At 39.9% G+C, this 19,111-nt stretch overlaps 1 protein-coding gene across 10 annotated transcripts in view; it reads left to right on the top strand.

Annotated features, from left to right (window-relative positions):
• The window catches only part of ITSN2 (intersectin 2), an 81,573-nt gene that overhangs the window by 48,090 nt on the left and 14,372 nt on the right, over window positions 1-19,111 (top strand). For 8 of the 10 annotated variants that reach the window (XM_040058569.2, XM_040058574.2, XM_040058571.2 and 5 more), the window contains 12 exons: window positions 1,073-1,209; window positions 2,292-2,734; window positions 3,911-4,032; window positions 6,456-6,631; window positions 6,915-7,059; window positions 7,482-7,687; window positions 8,485-8,549; window positions 9,191-9,357; window positions 9,640-9,685; window positions 9,874-9,995; window positions 10,787-10,883; window positions 11,701-11,892. In XM_040058569.2, coding sequence (XP_039914503.1) covers window positions 1,073-1,209; window positions 2,292-2,734; window positions 3,911-4,032; window positions 6,456-6,631; window positions 6,915-7,059; window positions 7,482-7,687; window positions 8,485-8,549; window positions 9,191-9,357; window positions 9,640-9,685; window positions 9,874-9,995; window positions 10,787-10,883; window positions 11,701-11,892 — 1,918 coding nt within the window. Of the gene's footprint in view, window positions 1-1,072; window positions 1,210-2,291; window positions 2,735-3,910; window positions 4,033-6,455; window positions 6,632-6,914; window positions 7,060-7,481; window positions 7,688-8,484; window positions 8,550-9,190; window positions 9,358-9,639; window positions 9,686-9,873; window positions 9,996-10,786; window positions 10,884-11,700; window positions 11,893-16,764; window positions 17,215-19,111 lie in introns of those variants that run through there. The other 2 variants (XM_040058578.2, XM_058419607.1) reach the window with 1 other exon arrangement.

The raw sequence follows: 19,111 nt of genomic DNA, 5'->3' as shown, positions 1-19,111 counted from the left end.
GGTGCTCTTGAAATTCCGGGCAAAATAAGAAGGAAAAATATTCCCAGCTGAATATATTTGAGAAAAAATTGTAGTCAATTGCTTGATTTAGTTTGTTGCTACAGAGACTTCCAGTGACACAGCAATCTTCTTATCTTGCCTTTGTCATATAAATTGCACCATATCTCTTAGGCAACATGCTTATTGATAGAGGTTCATACTGTAGGGGGAATGATTCATTCTTAATTGCTTTATTTGTATTTATGAGATCAGATTCAAAAAGCCAAGGTTTACCTGTTGCATTGCTCAATGCATATCAGCAGGTTTCCTGAGAAAAAAGACTGAAGTATCTTAGAGGTGTTTTACAACATGGTGAAGAACTATCTAAAGTAATTCTACTATTGTTGATTCTTTTTGGTCTGTAAATTTAATTATTCAAAAGACTCGTGCTGATTTTTTGCTTGGAAAAAAAGATTCTTACCAGAGGGAGGTGGAATAAGGAATTGGAGGATGTGTTCAAAAAGAAAAAGACTAAAACTGGGAAATTTACAAGTACAGGAAAAGTCCATTCAGAGTTAATGTCTTTAAGCTGTGCTTTCCCACAGTGGTAAGACTGCCGGGTATATTTATGAAGCTTTTCTGGTTTAAACCTGGGACTGATCACTCAGGAAGCTTTAAGGGTGAGCACCATACTGCAGGATGCTTTCTTAGGTTATGGAACTGTGTTGGCTTTCAGCTGAAATCCACCTCCTTGTAGTTACTTAAATACAGTTCACTGCCTTCAGTAATGTGTTTGAAGACTCAGTTTTGTATCTTCCCCTCTCCTCTGTCGCATTTGGCATTTCCAGCAGGTGTAGGACTGGAAGGGCTCTTTGAAAGCCCAAATGACATCATTGACTTTGCAAACCTGCCATCTCCTTTTATACTTCTGTTGATTTGACTTTCTTTGCAGTGACCTCCAAGGACTATTAATAACTTTAATACTACTTTGGCCATTTGTATTAAAACTTGGTTGAAAAGCATTAAATGCCTGGATGCTTTTCTCAAAGATTGGCTTTATTCCCTTTTATGTATTCCACTGTTCCCTCCTTAGGACCTGAGGGAAAGTTACAGCACACAGCAATTAGCCTTGGAGCAGCTCCACAGGATCAAACAGGACAAAATAAGGGAGGTACAGAAAAGAAGAGCTGAACTTGCACAGAAGAAGCAGCTGGAAGATGAGGCTGCAAGGTAAGAGTGGCTGAGTGTATCAGTGCTACAGTTCTTAAAACAAAATAATGCTGTTGTGACTTTTAAGATCTGTCGTTTTAATGTAAAAATACATCCTATTGGCTGTCTTAGAGGACTTATATTTGTTTTGACTGAAGGAACAGAGCTAGAGACCTTGTAGTGTGGGTGATTCATGGGCTTTGCTCATGACAGCGTTTTTCTGTTTGTGATGAAGTTTCATAACATTTGTGACAGGCTGTAAGAGAACCATGTGCCATATGTGTGGTGATAGCCTGTTCATTTTTGGCTGGACACAGCTGTGTGATGGAGTAACAGCGTCCATACTGCTCCTACTGCATCCTGCCATGTACTTGGAAACACTGAAATGCCCATCAGAGGAGTGGATGTCCCACAGGGAATGCATGAAAAGGTCTCATGAAGACATTTTTAAGAAGAAGACCCAAAGGGTTAGGTCCTCTCTCTTCATAAGAAAGGTCTCAACAGCTAAAATATTGTGTTGAATTGGATACTAACTTCCTTAGACAGCTGAGGCACAGGATAACATCTGAATAGATACTGAGAATACAGTCAGGTTTCCAGATCCTGTCTGCTGCAGTGTGGTCCTGGCAGGGATAAGCACATTGGATAGATTGCAACTGCTGAAAGCAAAAATAGCAAGCTGTCAAGATCAGTATGCAAAGGCTATTTTTATCTGTGTACCTGAGTGAAATTAATCTCTTTGGCAGTCATTGTTTCCAGTCAGGAGATTTGGATACTGCCTTGCTGGAGAGCTTAAATCCAGCTTGGTTCAATTATCAGATCAGCTCTTGCTCATCAGGATGCAGGTGGGCAGAAGTGCTTGTGAAGGCAGTGCACAGTGATGGATTAAAATTCTTGAATTTTGATCCATTTGTTATTTTTATGTGGAGTACACTGGAACCCATCTTAAGCCATGGTCTGTGGCAGAGCTGATGACCCTGAGAGCAGAGTGATCAATGTTATAAACTCAGATTTGCTGACAGGTGTCACTGATTACTGTAAGAACACAATCTCATTCATTTTTATATTGATGTTCTCTTACCTCTCTCATTCCTTTCTTCCAGGAAAGCAAAACGGGAGAAGGAGAATCGATGGCAGGAAAACATCCGAAGGGAAGAGGAAGAGAAAAAGAAGCGATTGGAGGAAGAACGAATGCAGGAAAAAGTCCAAGAAAAGCTGAAAGCTGAAGAAGCAGCTGCCATGATGAGAGAAAGGGAAAACAAACAACAGCTTCTGGCAGAGGAGGAGAGAAGTAGACAAGCCACGATCTTGAGGGAGGTGGAACAAAGACAGAAGCAACTGGAAGAAGATAAAAGAAAGCAAGAACAAATAGCAAAAGAAGCTGAGGAGAGACGCAAGCAGAACGCGGAGATAAAGAAGATAAAAGAAGCAACCAACTCTCAAGAGGTGGAGAAACACACTTCTAAAATAAACATAAATGAAAAGCTTGCGGATCTGTTGAAACCAACAGAGGGGAAAAGCCTTAAGCCACCCTGGAAAAATGAAGGTAATCTTAAAATCATTAAGACTTTCGGACTTTTACTGTCCTGAGCATTATTTTACTCTTCAGGTATACTATTATTGATGTGACTCTATTGCAGACTTCTTGCCTAAGATGATACAATTAAAAACAACCAGCAATTTTTCATATCTTTTGTCAGTTATAAATGATCCTATAAACTGAAGTTAACTCTGTCAGTTTTCAGCACCTATAACTCTGGTGACAAATCTTCCAGTGATCATGGTCAACAAAGAGCAGTTGCTGGGAACAGTAATATTTTAGGTTTTTCCTAGGGCTTGCACTTTCATTAAAATAGAACTCTAAAATGGAGGGGGTTTGTTCATTGATGAGAGATGGGCAGGTAACATTCAGAAAAGTGATTTATTAACAGTGAAATGTAGTTTATTTTTGCATTACTCAGTGCCTTAGATGAAAAAAAAACACCAAAGAACTGAATTATTTGACCTAACTCTAGCTGTGGGACTTGGAAAAATAGTGCTTTAACAATATGTTCACTAAAGGCACATTTGATTTCATCCTTCATTAGTTCTTGTCAGTTTTTATTAGCCACTTTTCTCACTGAGTTCAGCAAGGATCAAATTAGAACAGGGATGAAAGATATTTGCACGCCTGATCTAAACTTTCCCTGTTTACAACATCACTCACTGACTTGGAGAATGGAGGTGCAAAGAAAATAGAAATAGTGATATTTTGCTATTATAGGTTTCTAAATAAAATCTTCACACATGCTGTTGAACACCTATTGTTGCAACAGTGGGATCTTTTTAACTTGGAACATTATAGTAGTGTTAAATGAGGCTTTGTTAAAGCACTGGCTTAGCCAGAGCTGTGTGGCAAGGAAAGAGGAGAAGATAAAAATGTAATTTTTAATGTCTAGCAGAAGGTGTCCCTGCCCATGGCAGGGGACTGGAACTAAATGACCTTTAAGATCCCTTCCAGCCCAACCCATTTTATGTTTTTGTGATTTTTTTCACTGCAGAAGTCAATGCATTTTGTTGTCTCAGTTACATTTCCATGATTTGTGTGTTAAACTGATGCCCTGGTGATCTCCTCTGATACCTGCACAGTGCCTGGGGCAAGAACTGATACTCCTACCAGTGGCTTAGAATGAGCGCTTGTCTCTCAGCTGTGACAGTGGTAACTGCTTTTCTTGCCTTCCAGGCAATGCCGTTGGTGCTGCAGAGTCAAGGAATTCCATTGCCTTGGTAAATTACAGAGCTTTGTATCCATTTGAAGCAAGGAACCATGATGAGATGAGCTTTAATACTGGAGATGTAATTCAGGTAAGATTTGCTGTACACATTTAACTTGCAAAAATTAACCCTTTTCTCTAGCCTTGACGTTTCTGTTTCCTGTCCCCGCACCGGGCGGGAGCTGACCTCTGGCTAGCTCTGGTCAGCACAGCCACAGAAGTTCCCAGTTCGGATCGGCTTCTCAGCAGCAGCTGGACCCAATAGTGTTGTGACAGCAACAGCAGCAGAAGAAAAGATTGGCTCTCAGCTTTGCATTCAAAGATGTTTATTCAGGCCAGGCTGCGGGAAGTCCGCAGCCGGTCCAAACCTCAGGCCAGAGAGAGCAGAGCTGAAGAGAGTTTGAATCTCCCTCCTCCACCTTATAAGCAGGGGAGGGGTTCCAGGGAGGATACAACAAGACAACAAATCAGGGGATCTGGGGGGGTAACAAGGTGTGCCCACTCCCAAGCCTCTGACCAACCACCTCCAGAGGAAAGGAATTCCCCCCAGGCTACCTATCACCTGAAGCCCTCTCCCTGAGATTTTGCAATCCGGGAGGGACCCCAGAGTGATAGACAGGCTGCCCCCGAGTGGGGGGGGGCAGAGGGGATGGTCCAGGATAGGTGGGGGGTGGGAGGACTGATACAAAACACCTTATTATACAGAAAACACAAAAGGGTATGGACTGTTACAAAACTGGGGATACAGTGAAATGAACCATAACATAAACTTCTTATAAAAACCTAACAAAACACTTCTTGCACCGCCACACCTTGAGATGCACAAAGTCTTAAGGATCAAAAGCATTGCATTGATGTATTTTAAGGTTTACTCAGAATTTAAATTGGATTGCTGATTTCTTTATTTTTTTTTTAGACAGGTGACATTAGGATTAGTTCAGCCAAAATATTTCTCTGAGTTTTACACATCCTAGATATGTTGACAGTCTCTTTGAATATAAGAACAGTGACAGCTAAGCATAAACTTTCTAAAATTAGAAATCAGAATCAATGTAGTTGTTGCAGTTTATTACAAATGTACGAGTTGGCTTCTGAGTGTTTGCTTGAAATATGAGCATAGTAAAGAGAGACATATATTATTTATTGATGGCATTTGAATTAAAATCAAATTAGTTATTTAACAAGTAGATGTGAAGGGTTCTTTTGAATCTTAATACTGTTTGCCAGTGTATTCTTAACAGAGGTTTCTGCCTGTCTGAGTAACCTGGTCTAGTTGAAGGTGTCCCTATCCCTGGCACAAGAGGTGGAACCAAGTGATATTTAAGATCCCTTTCAACCCAAACCATCCTATGAATCTGTGATTCTCTTTCTGAGTGTTCGTTTATCAATCCTCCCTCAGACAGAGACAGTTATTTATCCTTTGCCATTTACTGTAGCACTTTTCTGAATTTGCTGTCTGTAATATTACACCAGGACCATAAGATTGGAAATGCTTTGTGGCATTTCAGTTGAAATCTGTGTTATTTTGTGTATATTAGTTATTAGCACTCATTTGAAAGTCTTTGCCTGCAGGTAAATTTGTGAAAACTGATTTACAGCTGTGGTAGTACAGTTTCTAATATATGTGTAGTTCCTCCTCATTCAGACTGTAAGTGATAACAAGTAGGTGATAAGGAAGAATTTATAAAGCAATGTGGTACAAAATATTAAAACACTTGACTAAATTAGTTTTCAGTTTGACAGTGTTAAAGCATTTATTTGCATTTTCATACCAATGAACCATGGAAGAGGGAACAAGAGAAGTAGGTTTTGCTTTGACTTCCCTCTCAGCTGTAATTGTATCATTTAACTGCTGATAACTGATTTCAGAAATAGCCTAACAGCTGCCTCCTCCTCCTCCTTCTCTTGCATCTCAAACCCCAGCTAAGCTAACCAGCTGATATTATTTGATGGGCTGCTAATTTTTAGCCAATTTTCACTAACTGGCTAATTTGCAGCATAATGGAAGCTTTAGTATTGCTGTGTGCATTTAAGGATGGTCTATACTTAATCACATAGTAAATAACAGAATTTTTGGATGTGTTTTGGACACAGTCAGCTGACAGAGTTAATTATATCTGTGAGCAGAGCAGCAGCAGTTGTTTCCTGCTCTGCTGGGCTCACCAGCCCCTGCCTCTTGGCTGCACATTCAGCAGAATCCAGCACAATGCACCAGCATTTTTGGCAGGACAGAGTGGCTCAGAGGCACTGCACGATCCCCATGTGCATGTCTGGGGCCTGTTTGAGGGGTGCAGGGTCCCTGAGGTCTGTCTGTACCTGTGTCTGAACCCAGTGCAGCTGCATCATCACAGGGCAAAATCAGCTCAGTTCTGCCAGGGCAGAGTGAAAATGCTGATCCTGCTGTGGGCACTGCCCCGTTCAGCTCAGAGAGCCAGCAGGTGCTGACGCACCAGGTACCCTGCTTGTTTCATGCTGCTAATTCTGTTTTCTGTGTATTTCTCCTGCTGTCCATAGGTTGATGAAAAAACTGTGGGAGAGCCTGGTTGGCTTTATGGGAGTTTTCAAGGACATTATGGTTGGTTTCCGTGCAATTATGTTGAAAAAATACCAGAAGGAGAAAAAGCTTTATCTCCTAAGAAAGCCTTACTTCCTCCTACAGTATCTTTATCTACTACCTCAGCTGCTTCAGAGTGAGTTGTTATGTTGGTGTTTAAATTGCTTTTTCTAAATTTAGCTAGCACATAATGTGCTGTATAGTTTTGCTTGGTGTTTGTTTTTAAAATATAAAGGCAGAAAACTTATTGAAGAACCTTCTTAAAAGTCTTAGCTTGGAAAATGTAAGGATTTGATAGTCTGCTTTACATTGTATAGAATATCAGTTTTATAGATGCCTAAAAAAAAAAGTTCTCTGCTTGAGGTACTTTCTAAATAAAAGTTGTAACTTGATAAATATGCCTTGTGTTCAATTTTCAGACCACTTTCACCAAGTAAATTTGCAGAAGAATCTGATTACCAAAACATCCCCTTTTCCAGCCTGAATGTTAACACAGCCTGGCAGCAGAAATCAGCTTTTACTCGCACTGTGTCCCCTGGATCTGTTTCACCCATTCATGGACAGGTACCCTGTGCAGAACTTGCTGTATTTCAGGTTCATGTTGATGAAAATGATTTAAAGAAAAACCAGAACACCACACAACTTTGCTAATGCTGGGTGCACTGAACAGGCTGGAGAATAAAGAAGCTCATCTAAATATTCTACCAGTGTGCATTGTTGTAATTTCATATATTTCCAGTGACCACTGAGCAAGAGGACTCATCTTTCATAATTCTAAAATAATTTTCACCTATAATTAGACACAGAAGATATTTCTAACAAATAAGAAACTGAGTTGCATGCATGTATTGATGTAAACAAAGTTATTCAGCCATCACTTAGGAACGAAGTTGCTTAAACTTCAATAAAAGATACACTGGTGCTTGTTTTTAACAGTTGAAGCAGTTTGGGGCAGTGTGGTCAACCAACATGACTTTGTCTTACAGGGGCAGCCTGTAGAGAACCTAAAAGCACAAGCACTTTGCTCTTGGACTGCAAAAAAAGATAACCACTTGAATTTTTCAAAGAATGACATCATCACTGTTCTGGAGCAGCAGGAGAACTGGTGGTTTGGAGAGGTCCATGGAGGAAGGGGTTGGTTTCCAAAGTCCTATGTCAAGCTCTTACCTGGGAGCGAAACCAAGAAAGAGGAGTAAGTGTGACTTTTGTTGTTTTATTCAGCAGCTTGCAAAAAGAGGTGGTTTAGAGTGCAAAATTCTTGCACTGCTTCAGTGTGCAGAACATAAATGCCATTTAGAATTTATGCGGTGTCATTTTAGGTTTTTATTATTTCATTCTGGCAAGCCAGGTAATGTTGGACTCACTGCTGTGTAACTATAGACAATCTTGCTAGGCTGAGTGCTGTGAAACATCATCAAGTGCCAGACTTTGTTCATTACCAAGTCTCCTCTCTTGCACTGCAGTTGCATTCTGCCTGTAAAGGTGACAATTTTTAAGTGACCCAAAAGTAACTGTAAGCTCTGTGCAGAGCAGTAGTGTGTTTTTCTTCACCTGAAATGATCATTATGCCTGTTCTAATGTTTCAGGATAACTGTTCAGGTGAAGTCTGGTTACTGCTGGGATGACTGCACCACTGTGTGTAAATTGTTCTGTTCATGCATTCTGCTAAATCTTCTTAGAAACTCTTTAGAATGAGAGAATATAGTTAATGTCTGTAATTTACTTCTTTTGAATAACATAATTTTTGAATGTATCTCTTCCCTTTTATCACATGATTTTTTTAAGTGGTGTGCTCTTAGATGCCATAAATATACTAAATATCAGTAATACTTGGCACTGTTTGATAGTCAGGGAAGTCTTTGCAGTTAATTCAGAGTCAGTACCAGCTCTGATATAACCAAAGTAATCTTAGTCTCATGTGAATTGTGAGATTTTCTCTTGATCAGCCTTTTGGTAACACAAGACTTCTTTTTTTCCTTCTTTCTGTAGACCAGAAGCTATTTATGCAGCTGTAAACAAAAGGCCTAATACCCAGAGTTACCCAGCAGGAGAAGGTAAGATAGCATGAAAAATGCCAACTAATGCTACTGTCTGGTTCTGCTTAATGACTTGTAAATATAGTTCAGTTTGTGAAGAGTGTCTGAGCAGCACTTGGAGTGCTTGTGCAAATGTTCAGCTTTTGGTACAAGAGTTCTAAAACTGGAACATAAGGTTATGAGTAATTCAGGTTGAGCATAGGCCTAGGTTCTGTTATTAAGACTTCTGCTCAAATATGAATATGTTTCTGAAAACCCATAAGCAGAGTTCTCTTCCTGCTGCTCTCTACTGTGCTATGCTGTTTTGTAAAGACATGAGAAAGATTTTTCATCTCCTGAATGTAGATCATTCTCTTATAATCAGGAAGAAATAGAGAAAACAAGTATTACTGGAGAAAAATTTTTAGTGTATCTCCATGCTTCCCTGGTTATATTTTAATTGCACCTGTAATTTTTCGTTACAAAGTTGTGTGCCTATAAGAGTAAGTGGGATTACAGTCAGGCAGGTAGACAGGTCAGTTCACAGACCTGTGAAAGTATGTTATGAACACACTGCTGTGATCCCTGTTGTGAGCACCCTGGAGAACGCTGGTATCCCTTTCTCTGCCTCTGATGTGCCCATCTGAAGCTGCTCTCTCCTCTGTGTGCTCTTTGCACAGAGTACGTTGCCCTCTATCCGTACTCGAGCTCTGAGCCCGGTGACCTGACGTTCATGGAAGGTGAGGAGATCCTGGTGACCCAGAAGGACGGGGAGTGGTGGACCGGGAGCATCGATAACAGAACTGGAATCTTCCCCTCCAATTACGTCAGACCGAAAGATCCAGATGTGAGTTCGTGTTCTGAGAATTAACACTTGATATTTTCTGTTTTACTCTGTTGGCACCCAGCTCTTAGACAGGGATTTTGAGCAGAGCTTAGTGTGCTTGACTGAAAAGAAAAGCCTTAGTTTGAGTGCTAAATCAGAGCTGTAGCCAGTGTCACACTGCCCCTCTCTCTGTACAGGATGGGGTTTAAATACAGGTTTAAAGTTAAAATCTCCATGTGCTTTTAGTGTAAACTGTACTGGGTTTATTGCACATTGAAGGTGGTTGTTGTTTTGTCTTTGTAGGCTTCTAGCTATGCTGGCAAAACTGGAACAATAAATAAGAAACCAGGTAAGTGTGTGATAGCCTTTCAACGTTTAAGTAAGTGTTTCTTAAGTAACTCCGAGCATTTGGGTTCATAGCAGTGTTTTAATGGTGGCTGATGTTCTTAGCTGCAAGTCATGCACCAGGATATTTCTGTGGATCCAGCTCCTACTGCAGTGCAAAAAGATCAAATGCAATTACTGTTTCCTTTCCAGAAATTGCTCAGGTTACTACTGCCTATGCTGCATCAGGAATTGAACAGCTCAGTCTCGCTCCAGGACAGCTGATACTCATTCTGAAGAAAAATGCCAGTGGATGGTGGCAAGGAGAGCTGCAGGTAGTGATTCAAGGAGAAATAATTGTGACTTCATGAATGGCAAGGAGGTGCTCTCAGGCACCTTTTTTTAATTCAAAAAAACAACTGAGTATAGAGTTACATAAAAGCTGGTCAGAAAGTTATTTTCATCTTATATAAACCAAAGGGGAAGAAAAGCTCTGTGGTAGATTTTTTTGTTTGATTGGTTGGTTGGCTTTTTTAAACATTGGGTTGCTGGGGGGTTTATGGTTTTTTTTGGAGCCAATTTTCTTGGTCACATAAAATAGTAAAACTGTTGATTAACATGTGGGAGGAGGAGGAGACAAGTTGACAGTTATTTAATGGGTTAGGATATAATTGGTGAAACCAATAATCTATTGAAAGAACAGGTGGGTTTGGAAGCTGGATTTGGAAGCTTGTTTAATGCAAAGGTGCTGTTCCCACTTCTCTATCTTGCCCACCTAGATTTAAGAAGAATGTCCTGTAAAACTGCCCTTGATCTCATTAGAGACTCTGGATATGATGCATAGGTGGAAGATTCATAGAATGAATTTTCAGTCCTACAATTGAGTTATGCTCTGAAATCTCACTTAAAAAATTTGGATGCGCATATTAGGGTGCAGATTCATCTGAATTGTGTTGTTTTATGCTTTAGTCAGATTTTTGTCTTTTGAGATTCATTTAGTAGCTGTTTAGAAGTCTGACTTCTTGTCTTTTGTAGGTGAAACTCTGTGACATATTTGTTGCATTTTTTTCCGTCTATGGACTATTCAGTTTTTCAGTTGTGTAATTACCACTGTAAACATTTACAGGCAAGAGGGAAAAAGAGACAGAAGGGATGGTTCCCTGCCAGCCATGTGAAGCTGCTGGGTCCAAGCAATGAAAGAACCACTTCAGCTGCTCCCTCAGGTGAAAAAAAAAAAGACTTTGTATTTAATTTAGAATTTTATGTAAACATTTCAATTGTTCATGTATCAGTGAAGGTCAGCATCCATCTTCTGGGCTTTTTAATTTTGATGGTTGCTCTGGAGAGCCATACCCTTCTCATCTGGAAGCTCCATGTTTCCAAGTGCTAGCAAAAATCTTGGAAAGAGCTAGCAAACATTGGCAAACCACGTGGAATTACATGCACTGCTCCTTACAAAGAGGGAGACTAAGCAAATTTTCAGGTTATTTCTAGGTTTTTCCATTTGAATGGTCGGGTACAAATGAGGTTATTTCACAGAAAAGGAGCTTTTTTGCTTATGTGTGCTTAAATTATGCTGTTCTCCACAGCTATGAGTTGCTTATACAACAATTTCCTGGGTTTTACTGGACAAAACTTCCCTGTAACTAAAGCAACAACCCATGATTAGCTAATGCATGTTTCCTCTTCCTCTGCCACATTTTCCTCACAATAAGACAATCAAACTCGCTCTCTTTTCAGCCAGTAAAAGAGAGAAGCATACTTGATTGCATTTTGAAGTGTTTAGAAGGCCAGTAGATGCAGTCCATTCCTTATAAAAGTTCACAGATATATAAAGTGGAAATAGGAATTACTGGCTGGCTCAGTTTTAAAAAAAGTAAAAGAAAAGGGAAGACAATTCTGTATCAAGATAAAATCGTGGCATTTTTCTTATGCAACGGTGCATGTGAAATGGTTTTTTCTTTCCTGTGGTTTTGTAAAACAGTGAAAAAACAGTTTTAATACTGGCATAACTCTGTTCTACTCTTCTCTCCCTCACAGTGTGTCATGTGATAGCCATGTACGACTACACGGCGAACAACGAGGACGAGCTCAGTTTCTCCAAGGGGCAGCTGATTAATGTGCTGAACAAAGATGATGCTGACTGGTGGCAAGGGGAAATCAATGGTGTGACAGGTCTCTTCCCCTCAAACTATGTGAAGATGACCACAGATTCCGATCCAAGTCAGCAGTGTAAGCAACCTCTACTTTTGATTAATTTTGTTACTTCATTTCAAAGGTGCATTGCTGTCCTTCTTCTCTGAGTTTGGAATTTGGAGTTCCACGCATCAGCTGAATTGATTAGTACTTCAAGTACTCTTTCTTTAAATACTTTATTGTAGTACAAGGTACTTTAAACCCTTTTCTAGGTTAACCTACAAACAACTAACACGTTGCCAGCCAGCCAGTGTAGGATAGGGAGAGTGCTGTAGGATGTGCTAAAAATACTGGATTGGGTAGGAGTTCTTCCAACAAGATGCTAATAACTAACGTGGACTGGGGAGCAGTGCAGGCACACTGCAACTACAGAACTAGCTCAGGTTTTGTAAAACAAGGAAAAGTGCTGTAGTAATTTTAACACACATCAGTTAAGTAAAAATACCCATTAAAAGGATAGGGAAAAGCATTTTGGCATTAGCAAGTAGTCTGTCCTGTCCTAAATCGTAAATATGCTCGTCCTGGCTCCCAGCATTCCAGCTGTCATTCAGTTCTGAGAAACAAGATGTTTATCAAGACAAAGGTTGAGGTGAAAGTTACCAGCAGCAGGCTGAGAACTGAATCCTAAACTTTACACCTGACAGTCAACATCTTCTCTGCCTTTTGCACGTAAACACAGTAAAGGTTTCTGGTGTCCCCTACACACACCCTGTTTTTTGGCCCCTGTCCCCAGAGAAAATCCTTCTCCCAGAGAAATTCAGTACAATTTTTATTCCTTCAGCTTTTCATCCTGTGATTAAACCAACTTTTACATCAGCCCAGAGGGTTTGGGAACATACCTTGATGCCAGAGTTGCTCCTTTGACACAACAGGCCTTGTCCCTTCACTTGCTGTTTTTCTGTAGACAATGTTTGGACTTCTCTTGGGATAAAGACACCCATCTGGAAATCTGGCTGAGCCTCACTCTTATTAGCCTATAGCTACAGTGTAGGATCAGTCTGCACTTTAGATTTGATCACATAGTCGTATTCTTACGGAAAAATTCACAAATTCATAGTAAAGGTACAGCTTGGGTTGGAAAATTAAAATATTTTCCCTGGGTAGCTTGTTATGGTTCCTGAGCAAAAGAGAATGTGTACTATTCTTGAGGTTTTCTTTTTAGCTAAATTACTTCCAAGCTCATGTTTTTGGTAACACATTATTCTATTCTGGCTTTTTTTTTTTTTTTTTCTTAATGCCTCTGGCCAATGTGGTTGCAATGTCGAAAACATCTGCATTTAGATGGAACTTAACATTCTTCGATTAGACATAACTAAATCATTTAAATGGTTCTTTGAAAGCTTTAATTTGTTTGGAAATCTCACTTTTGAAGAAACAGTATAGACTCCAACAGATGGGCTATAAAATTAAGATTCTGGCTGAGTATTAAAACTTAGGCATTTTCAAAAATTATAGAGGTAACAGCTTGTCACTTCTGGCATGTTGTTATTGTGGTTGAATGTGGCAAGTGCCAGGTGATCACATAAACCACTGATTTTCAGCAAAAGCCATGCTAAGACCACAAAGTAATTTGAAACTTTCTGCATGATGAATAAGTTTTTCTCATTGTTTGCTGATTAATCATTAAGTTTTCTGTCAGATTTCAGTGATATGGAATAAGAGTATTTCCATCCACATCAAACTGGCTTTTGACAAAGGTTAATGATGTGCAGTTGTGCACCAGGTCATCTGTACCTGGCCATTAAACTTCTCCCTAAGGACTACTCTATGAAGCAGTTCTACAAAATCCACCTACTGGTGAACAAGCAGTATGTTGACTTATTCTTATTTTTAAAAATTCTCTCAGTATTTGAAATAAACTAAGTTGCACACTAGTTTTGTGCTGGGCTTTGCCACTCTGTTGTGATACAGTGGCATTTGGAAACTTAAGGAAAAATCCCGCCTCAAGCACAGAGCCTGTACAAACCCAGCACGGCTCAGGAGCTCCAGTGCAGCACTGTTCAAATGCCATTGCCCAGATTTCAGCTGGGCTGCTGCTGCTGGTCAGTTGTGTGAGCAGCAAACCACTGCTCTGTACCTCTTCTGTAACCAGAGGAATGTTTAAATATGTCCTAAATGGACTTTCAAACTTCCTTGGGTTTCCTTACAATCTTTCTGGCTCCTGTTTAAACAGTGTACAGAAACTATCATGAGTATTCCTGTGAAATCACTAAGGAATTGTACCACCAAAATGTTGATATGGGCCTCTACAGAACAGCTTTGAGATAGGACAGAATATAGTTTCAAAAATGCATTGTTGCATTTTAAAGAACTGCTGATCTGGGTATTACAATGCCTCTGTTGAATAATGGCAGTTTTTCCTGCTGTTTTTCCTAGAACTAGTATAATGATATTGGGAAGGGAGCAGGCAGATTTGGTTTACTCAAATAGGATTGTGCCTTAGGAAAATTCTGGTTTTCCCCCAGATTTAAAGACTTTTGTATCTGGAGTCTTTTCTGGGAGTAATTAGTTGTAGCTGTAGTGGCAAACTTCCCTAGCAAAGAAGGAACTGGGGTCAGTGAGATGTCCCTTCTCTCAAGTTGCTGACATAGCTCTGTGAACACAACAAAATCACTTTTCCTTTTGGTGTAGCTGCACATCCTGGCATAGGAGCCCTACAAGGAAAGAAAAAGAAAAACAAAATTACTTCAGGGTTTTGTAGGTTAGAGGGTTTGTCTCTCAAGCATCTGGTTATTGCAGAACACAGGACAGTTGTGTCATGTTCCTGGTGACTGTGGTGGTGGTGGTTACACTTGCTCCTGTTTTAATGACATTTTAATAACCTTTTTTCTAATGTTTGCACAAAAGCCATCATAAATAATAAATATGATACTCAGCAGGTTTCAAAACACAGATTTAAAATAAAGAATCAGTCTTCTGCTCTTTGAGTGTTTGCACAACCATGCAGGGTCAGATCTTGTGTGTTGTCAGTACCTGCCTAGTGCCAGGTTCTCTTCCCGTCCTTTCCAAGGCATGTGTAAGGGGGGTAGACATGGTGCTCTTACCACTTCACTGGGCTCTTCCCAGTGGCCTGGTCTGGAGATAATTTTATTTTGGCCAGTCTTCATCTGCTTTGCATTTGGAAACTTGTTCTCTTATTATTTGTTGGCTTTTCAATGAGATACCTTTTTGTCATCTTATCCATGGGACCAGAGCTTTGTCCTTTTGTTTTCTTTAGTTGAGATTTTCTCCCCTCAGATAAAACTCAACCATTAAACCTCAAGGGTCAGGTCTTTTCTGTGTTACCAGGATCTGACAAGGACACATCTACCAAGTTCTCTTCCCATTCTTCCCAAGGGATGTTTAAGGTGGGGTGGGCAGGAGAGAAGTGTAAGGAGTGAGGACAGCTGCTCCAGCTATGTCTGCACACTTGGTTGCTAGATGTCTTCTAATGTTAGAGATCAGTTCTTCCCTCAGAGATGTTCTTGCTGAGGGCTGGACAGCTCAGCCAGGTGGGCACACCTGTGCTCCATGTGCAGAGAGGCTTCTGGTTCATCCTGAGGTGTCTCATCCCATGAGACTCACAGAGCTGAATGTTGTGCCTGTTCTTTCTACTCTAATCTACATGTAGTGACTGTTTTCTGTTCACTCTTTCTGCTTTCCATAGCTCAGCACTGCTGCAGTTCCTCACACATCAGAGTCACTCCTTCAAGTGCTCAGGCCTGAGCTCCAGGTTGTTGTTTATAGTAATATCTCTAGAGCTACCTCGTTTTTTTTCTTCCCCAAACATTACTTTTAGATGTGACATGTTGGAGACATGAAGCAAGTCCTACAACAAGGATCTGTATTTCCGGAAGTTGATTTCCATGCACAAAAGATCTTTAGTAATTCCTTTCCACACTGTCTCATGGATGAAGCTGACTCACTCAGGGGTGTTCACAGTGAAAAAACAGCTTCTGAACTGACATGCTTCTGGCTGATGCATTTCTGTGTCTGTGTATGGACAACACATTTTGAAGTTCTCTAGTTCTTGCCAAGTAACTTCTCTTTGTGGAGTAACAGTTCATGGTAGCAGTGGCTTTGAGGTGTTGCCTGTTGCAGTTCCACGTTGATATTTTACCATATGAGGATTAATGATTTATTCTAAGATTTTATTCAACAGCTCCAGAATTTTACCTCTTTTACCAAAGAGCAAATATGAAATCAATCCCTTACTTCATGGTGCCATAGTGACTTTGTATTTCTAAAACTATTTGGTGAATGTCAGTCAAGCTTGGTAACACTTCCAGGCTGTAATCCTGGGGTCTGGAATAGTCTCTGGATTGCCCACAAGGTGTGTCCCTCTTCAGACCATGTAGCCCTTGGATTCTGGGGGATGTGGTACCTCCTGTTCCATGGATACATAAGACTAGAGGCAAGGTTTTCATTTCTTTCAGGTTCAAACAGAATTGAACAGGTTAATTTTTCTGTGCTGATATGAATGAATTCCAGTGAGATTTTTCTTTACAAGTTTAGTTTTTATCTGATTTTCTAATGTCCCAGTAGAAATTTCTCAGGAAAGATTCTGGTTTTGTTGAAATCTCAGGGAATTTTGCCATTGCCTTTAAAAAAACGCTTAGAGCTTGACCTTGTGTTGAGTCTACATGACAGAAATTTTCCTTAGGAAGAAACATTTTCTTCAAATGAATGAGCTGCAGGGGTTTTCAGAGTCAGCAGTGGCTGGTCACAAGTACTTAACTCTGGGTGTTTATAAATACAAAACTGCAAGGGTGAAAGCCTGTGATGTCTGTTTTCAGAAAGTTGAATGTTCATCATTCCTTTCTGACCATTTTGGTGTTGTTCTGTGTTTGTCCATAGAATTCATATGTTTCACTCTTCCAATTTATGTTCATTTTATCCTTCATTTTTTTTTTGTTTTGTTTTTTTTAGGATCCAATGTTGTCTTCCAGTGTGAAAGCACCTCAGAGACCCACTATCCAAGTTTGACTAGCGTGGAGGCAGGGTGGCCAGCCCTGCTCACGTGTCTGACACAATCCTTTTGCTTCGTTTGAACGTTAGATCCAATCAAGAAATTAGGTTTTTGTGGGTTTTCTTCTAATCTACAGTTTCAGTTGATTTGTAAAAGCAGAAAGGATAGTGGGTCTTTGTGTGGCTTTCACTGCTGTTCATTCTTGTTTTCTTTAGTATTTCCTTTGGGATTGATAACCGTAGTCATTAGCATGCATATCAAGCTATTGTTTGCATGGTGGGATTGCAGACACACAAAGACCCACTATTTGCACAGTTTATCTGAGCTGTTTTGAACGGGCACTTGTGTTCTTTTAATGTTGTAATGTACATACTTTGCAGAATTAAAATGTTCATTGATTATTGTTCTAATGGACTTGATTTAATATCTTACATATTGAGCTTTTAAAATTGGCGGCCTTCATGGCTCATCCAGAAACAAACCCTACCTGTCTGCTGCTGATAGTCACTGTGATTACAAACATGCTACAGGATCTAAGGGTTAGATCTGGTGCACTCCATCCAGCCTTTTCACACCCCTTGAAATGGGGAAGGAACTATTAGGCATAGAGTGGAGGATATTTTAATTTTCTTTCTTTCTTCACAGTAGTACTACGGCAGGAATTCAGGTTGTTTTGGCTCAATGAATTCTATCCCTAAACAGCCTCCTTCCTTTAAATTCTGATCATTCATATTTGCTTTCAGTTTTGGCAAATGTGCTTAGTTGCTGCAGTAAGTACTTGCACAGCCTCTGTGTGACCAGGCCTTTCCCCTGCCCCTTCTCTTCATTAGACAGTTCGTGGTACTGAATTGTTTGTCTCTGGCTGTGGTCTGCAGTGATTTTTAAAGTACTGTCTGAAAGCTGCTGCTCTTCCTCCTGGTAAACAGAGCAGCAGCCTAATGCAGAGGTAACCTTGCTGAAGGGTTGTTGCCAGGAGAGAGACACTAAGAGAACCTGGAGTGAGGGCAGAGCGTTTGGGTTTAGGATGGAACCATGCTCCTCAGTCCTGGCCGGTTGGAAATACGGTGCAGTATGAGCTGCCCATGTCCTACTATAATGTTTGAAGGGAAGGGGGAACTTGTAACCTTGATTCCCCTTTAATAAAAGGATTAATTTGATTCTAGACTACTCAGATTAAATAGTTCTGTGCTCCTGTAACAACGAGAGATCTCTAGATGCAGTATTTAATTTAGTTGGTTTCCTGAACTTGGTTATGAAACAGCAAAGGTCACTTATGCAATCAGAAATGTTTACAAAACAAACTGCTTGTTTACTATATAGACATATATATATATATATATAGATGAATGTTGTGAAGGTACTATCAGGAAAAGGTTAATCCAATTGCAGAGATTTAAAAGCCTTTCTCCAAAATCCAATGTTATGTATTTAATATCCTTGATCAAATAATGTGTATATGTGCCCTTTAGTTCAGAGATGTGTCTTCTGTGCAATACAGACTACGCAATGTGCCTACAGAAAACTACAAATGGATTTTTATTCTGGATGTATTTTGTCTGAACCAGTATTTTGTTATAGAGTGAAATCACATTGTTGTAGGCAAATAATGTACTAGATAATCCTTTGAGTATTTCAGGTGGCTTGATTTCCTTCTGAAACCACATTTTCAGTATTTCTGCTAAAATACACTACTTACCCAGAATTGCCTTCTCTGAATTTCTGTCTTGGAAAACCTGTTTAATACAGGCTGAAATGTGTTGTGCTGCACCAGTGGCATTGAGCAGCCACTTACTGTAGTCTAAGAACTAGGTGATCTTCTAAATTTTGTAATTTCCAAAAGGCAAAAAGGCACTGTTAACCTGTGGGATTTGAGCCACACTGACAATCAGTGTTCAGTCAGTTTTCCTTGAATGCCAGATTACTACTAATTGTCTTTGAAAAATTAAAAGAAACTTCACATCCTCACTGAGGTATTTGAGACTATACTTATGTGGAGTTTTCCACATCCAACTGGCATTCTACTCTTTTTTTTGGGTTGGTGGTTTGTTTTTTTGTTTTTTTTTTTTTTTCCTGATACGTTTGGAGATTACAGTTGGCAAAGTTTCACACAGGTAGCCCAGTGTTGCTGTGTAGGTTTGAGCATTGATAATTATTGAAACCACTGCCTCTAAGTCTGAACTGAAGAGTATTGAAAGTGAAGCATTTTGTGCTTTCACAGCTATCTTTTCATGTTTCAGAATTACCTGAGTACACTCTGAATTCTCTTAAGTGTAATAATAAATACAATAATAACAAAAACACACCTTA

Source organism: Hirundo rustica, chromosome 3 (assembly GCF_015227805.2).
Source record: "Hirundo rustica isolate bHirRus1 chromosome 3, bHirRus1.pri.v3, whole genome shotgun sequence".
Taxonomy (NCBI): Eukaryota; Metazoa; Chordata; class Aves; order Passeriformes; family Hirundinidae; genus Hirundo; species Hirundo rustica.
The sequence above is the reverse complement of the archived record's forward strand: the minus strand, read 5'-3'. Positions and strand labels throughout refer to the sequence as shown.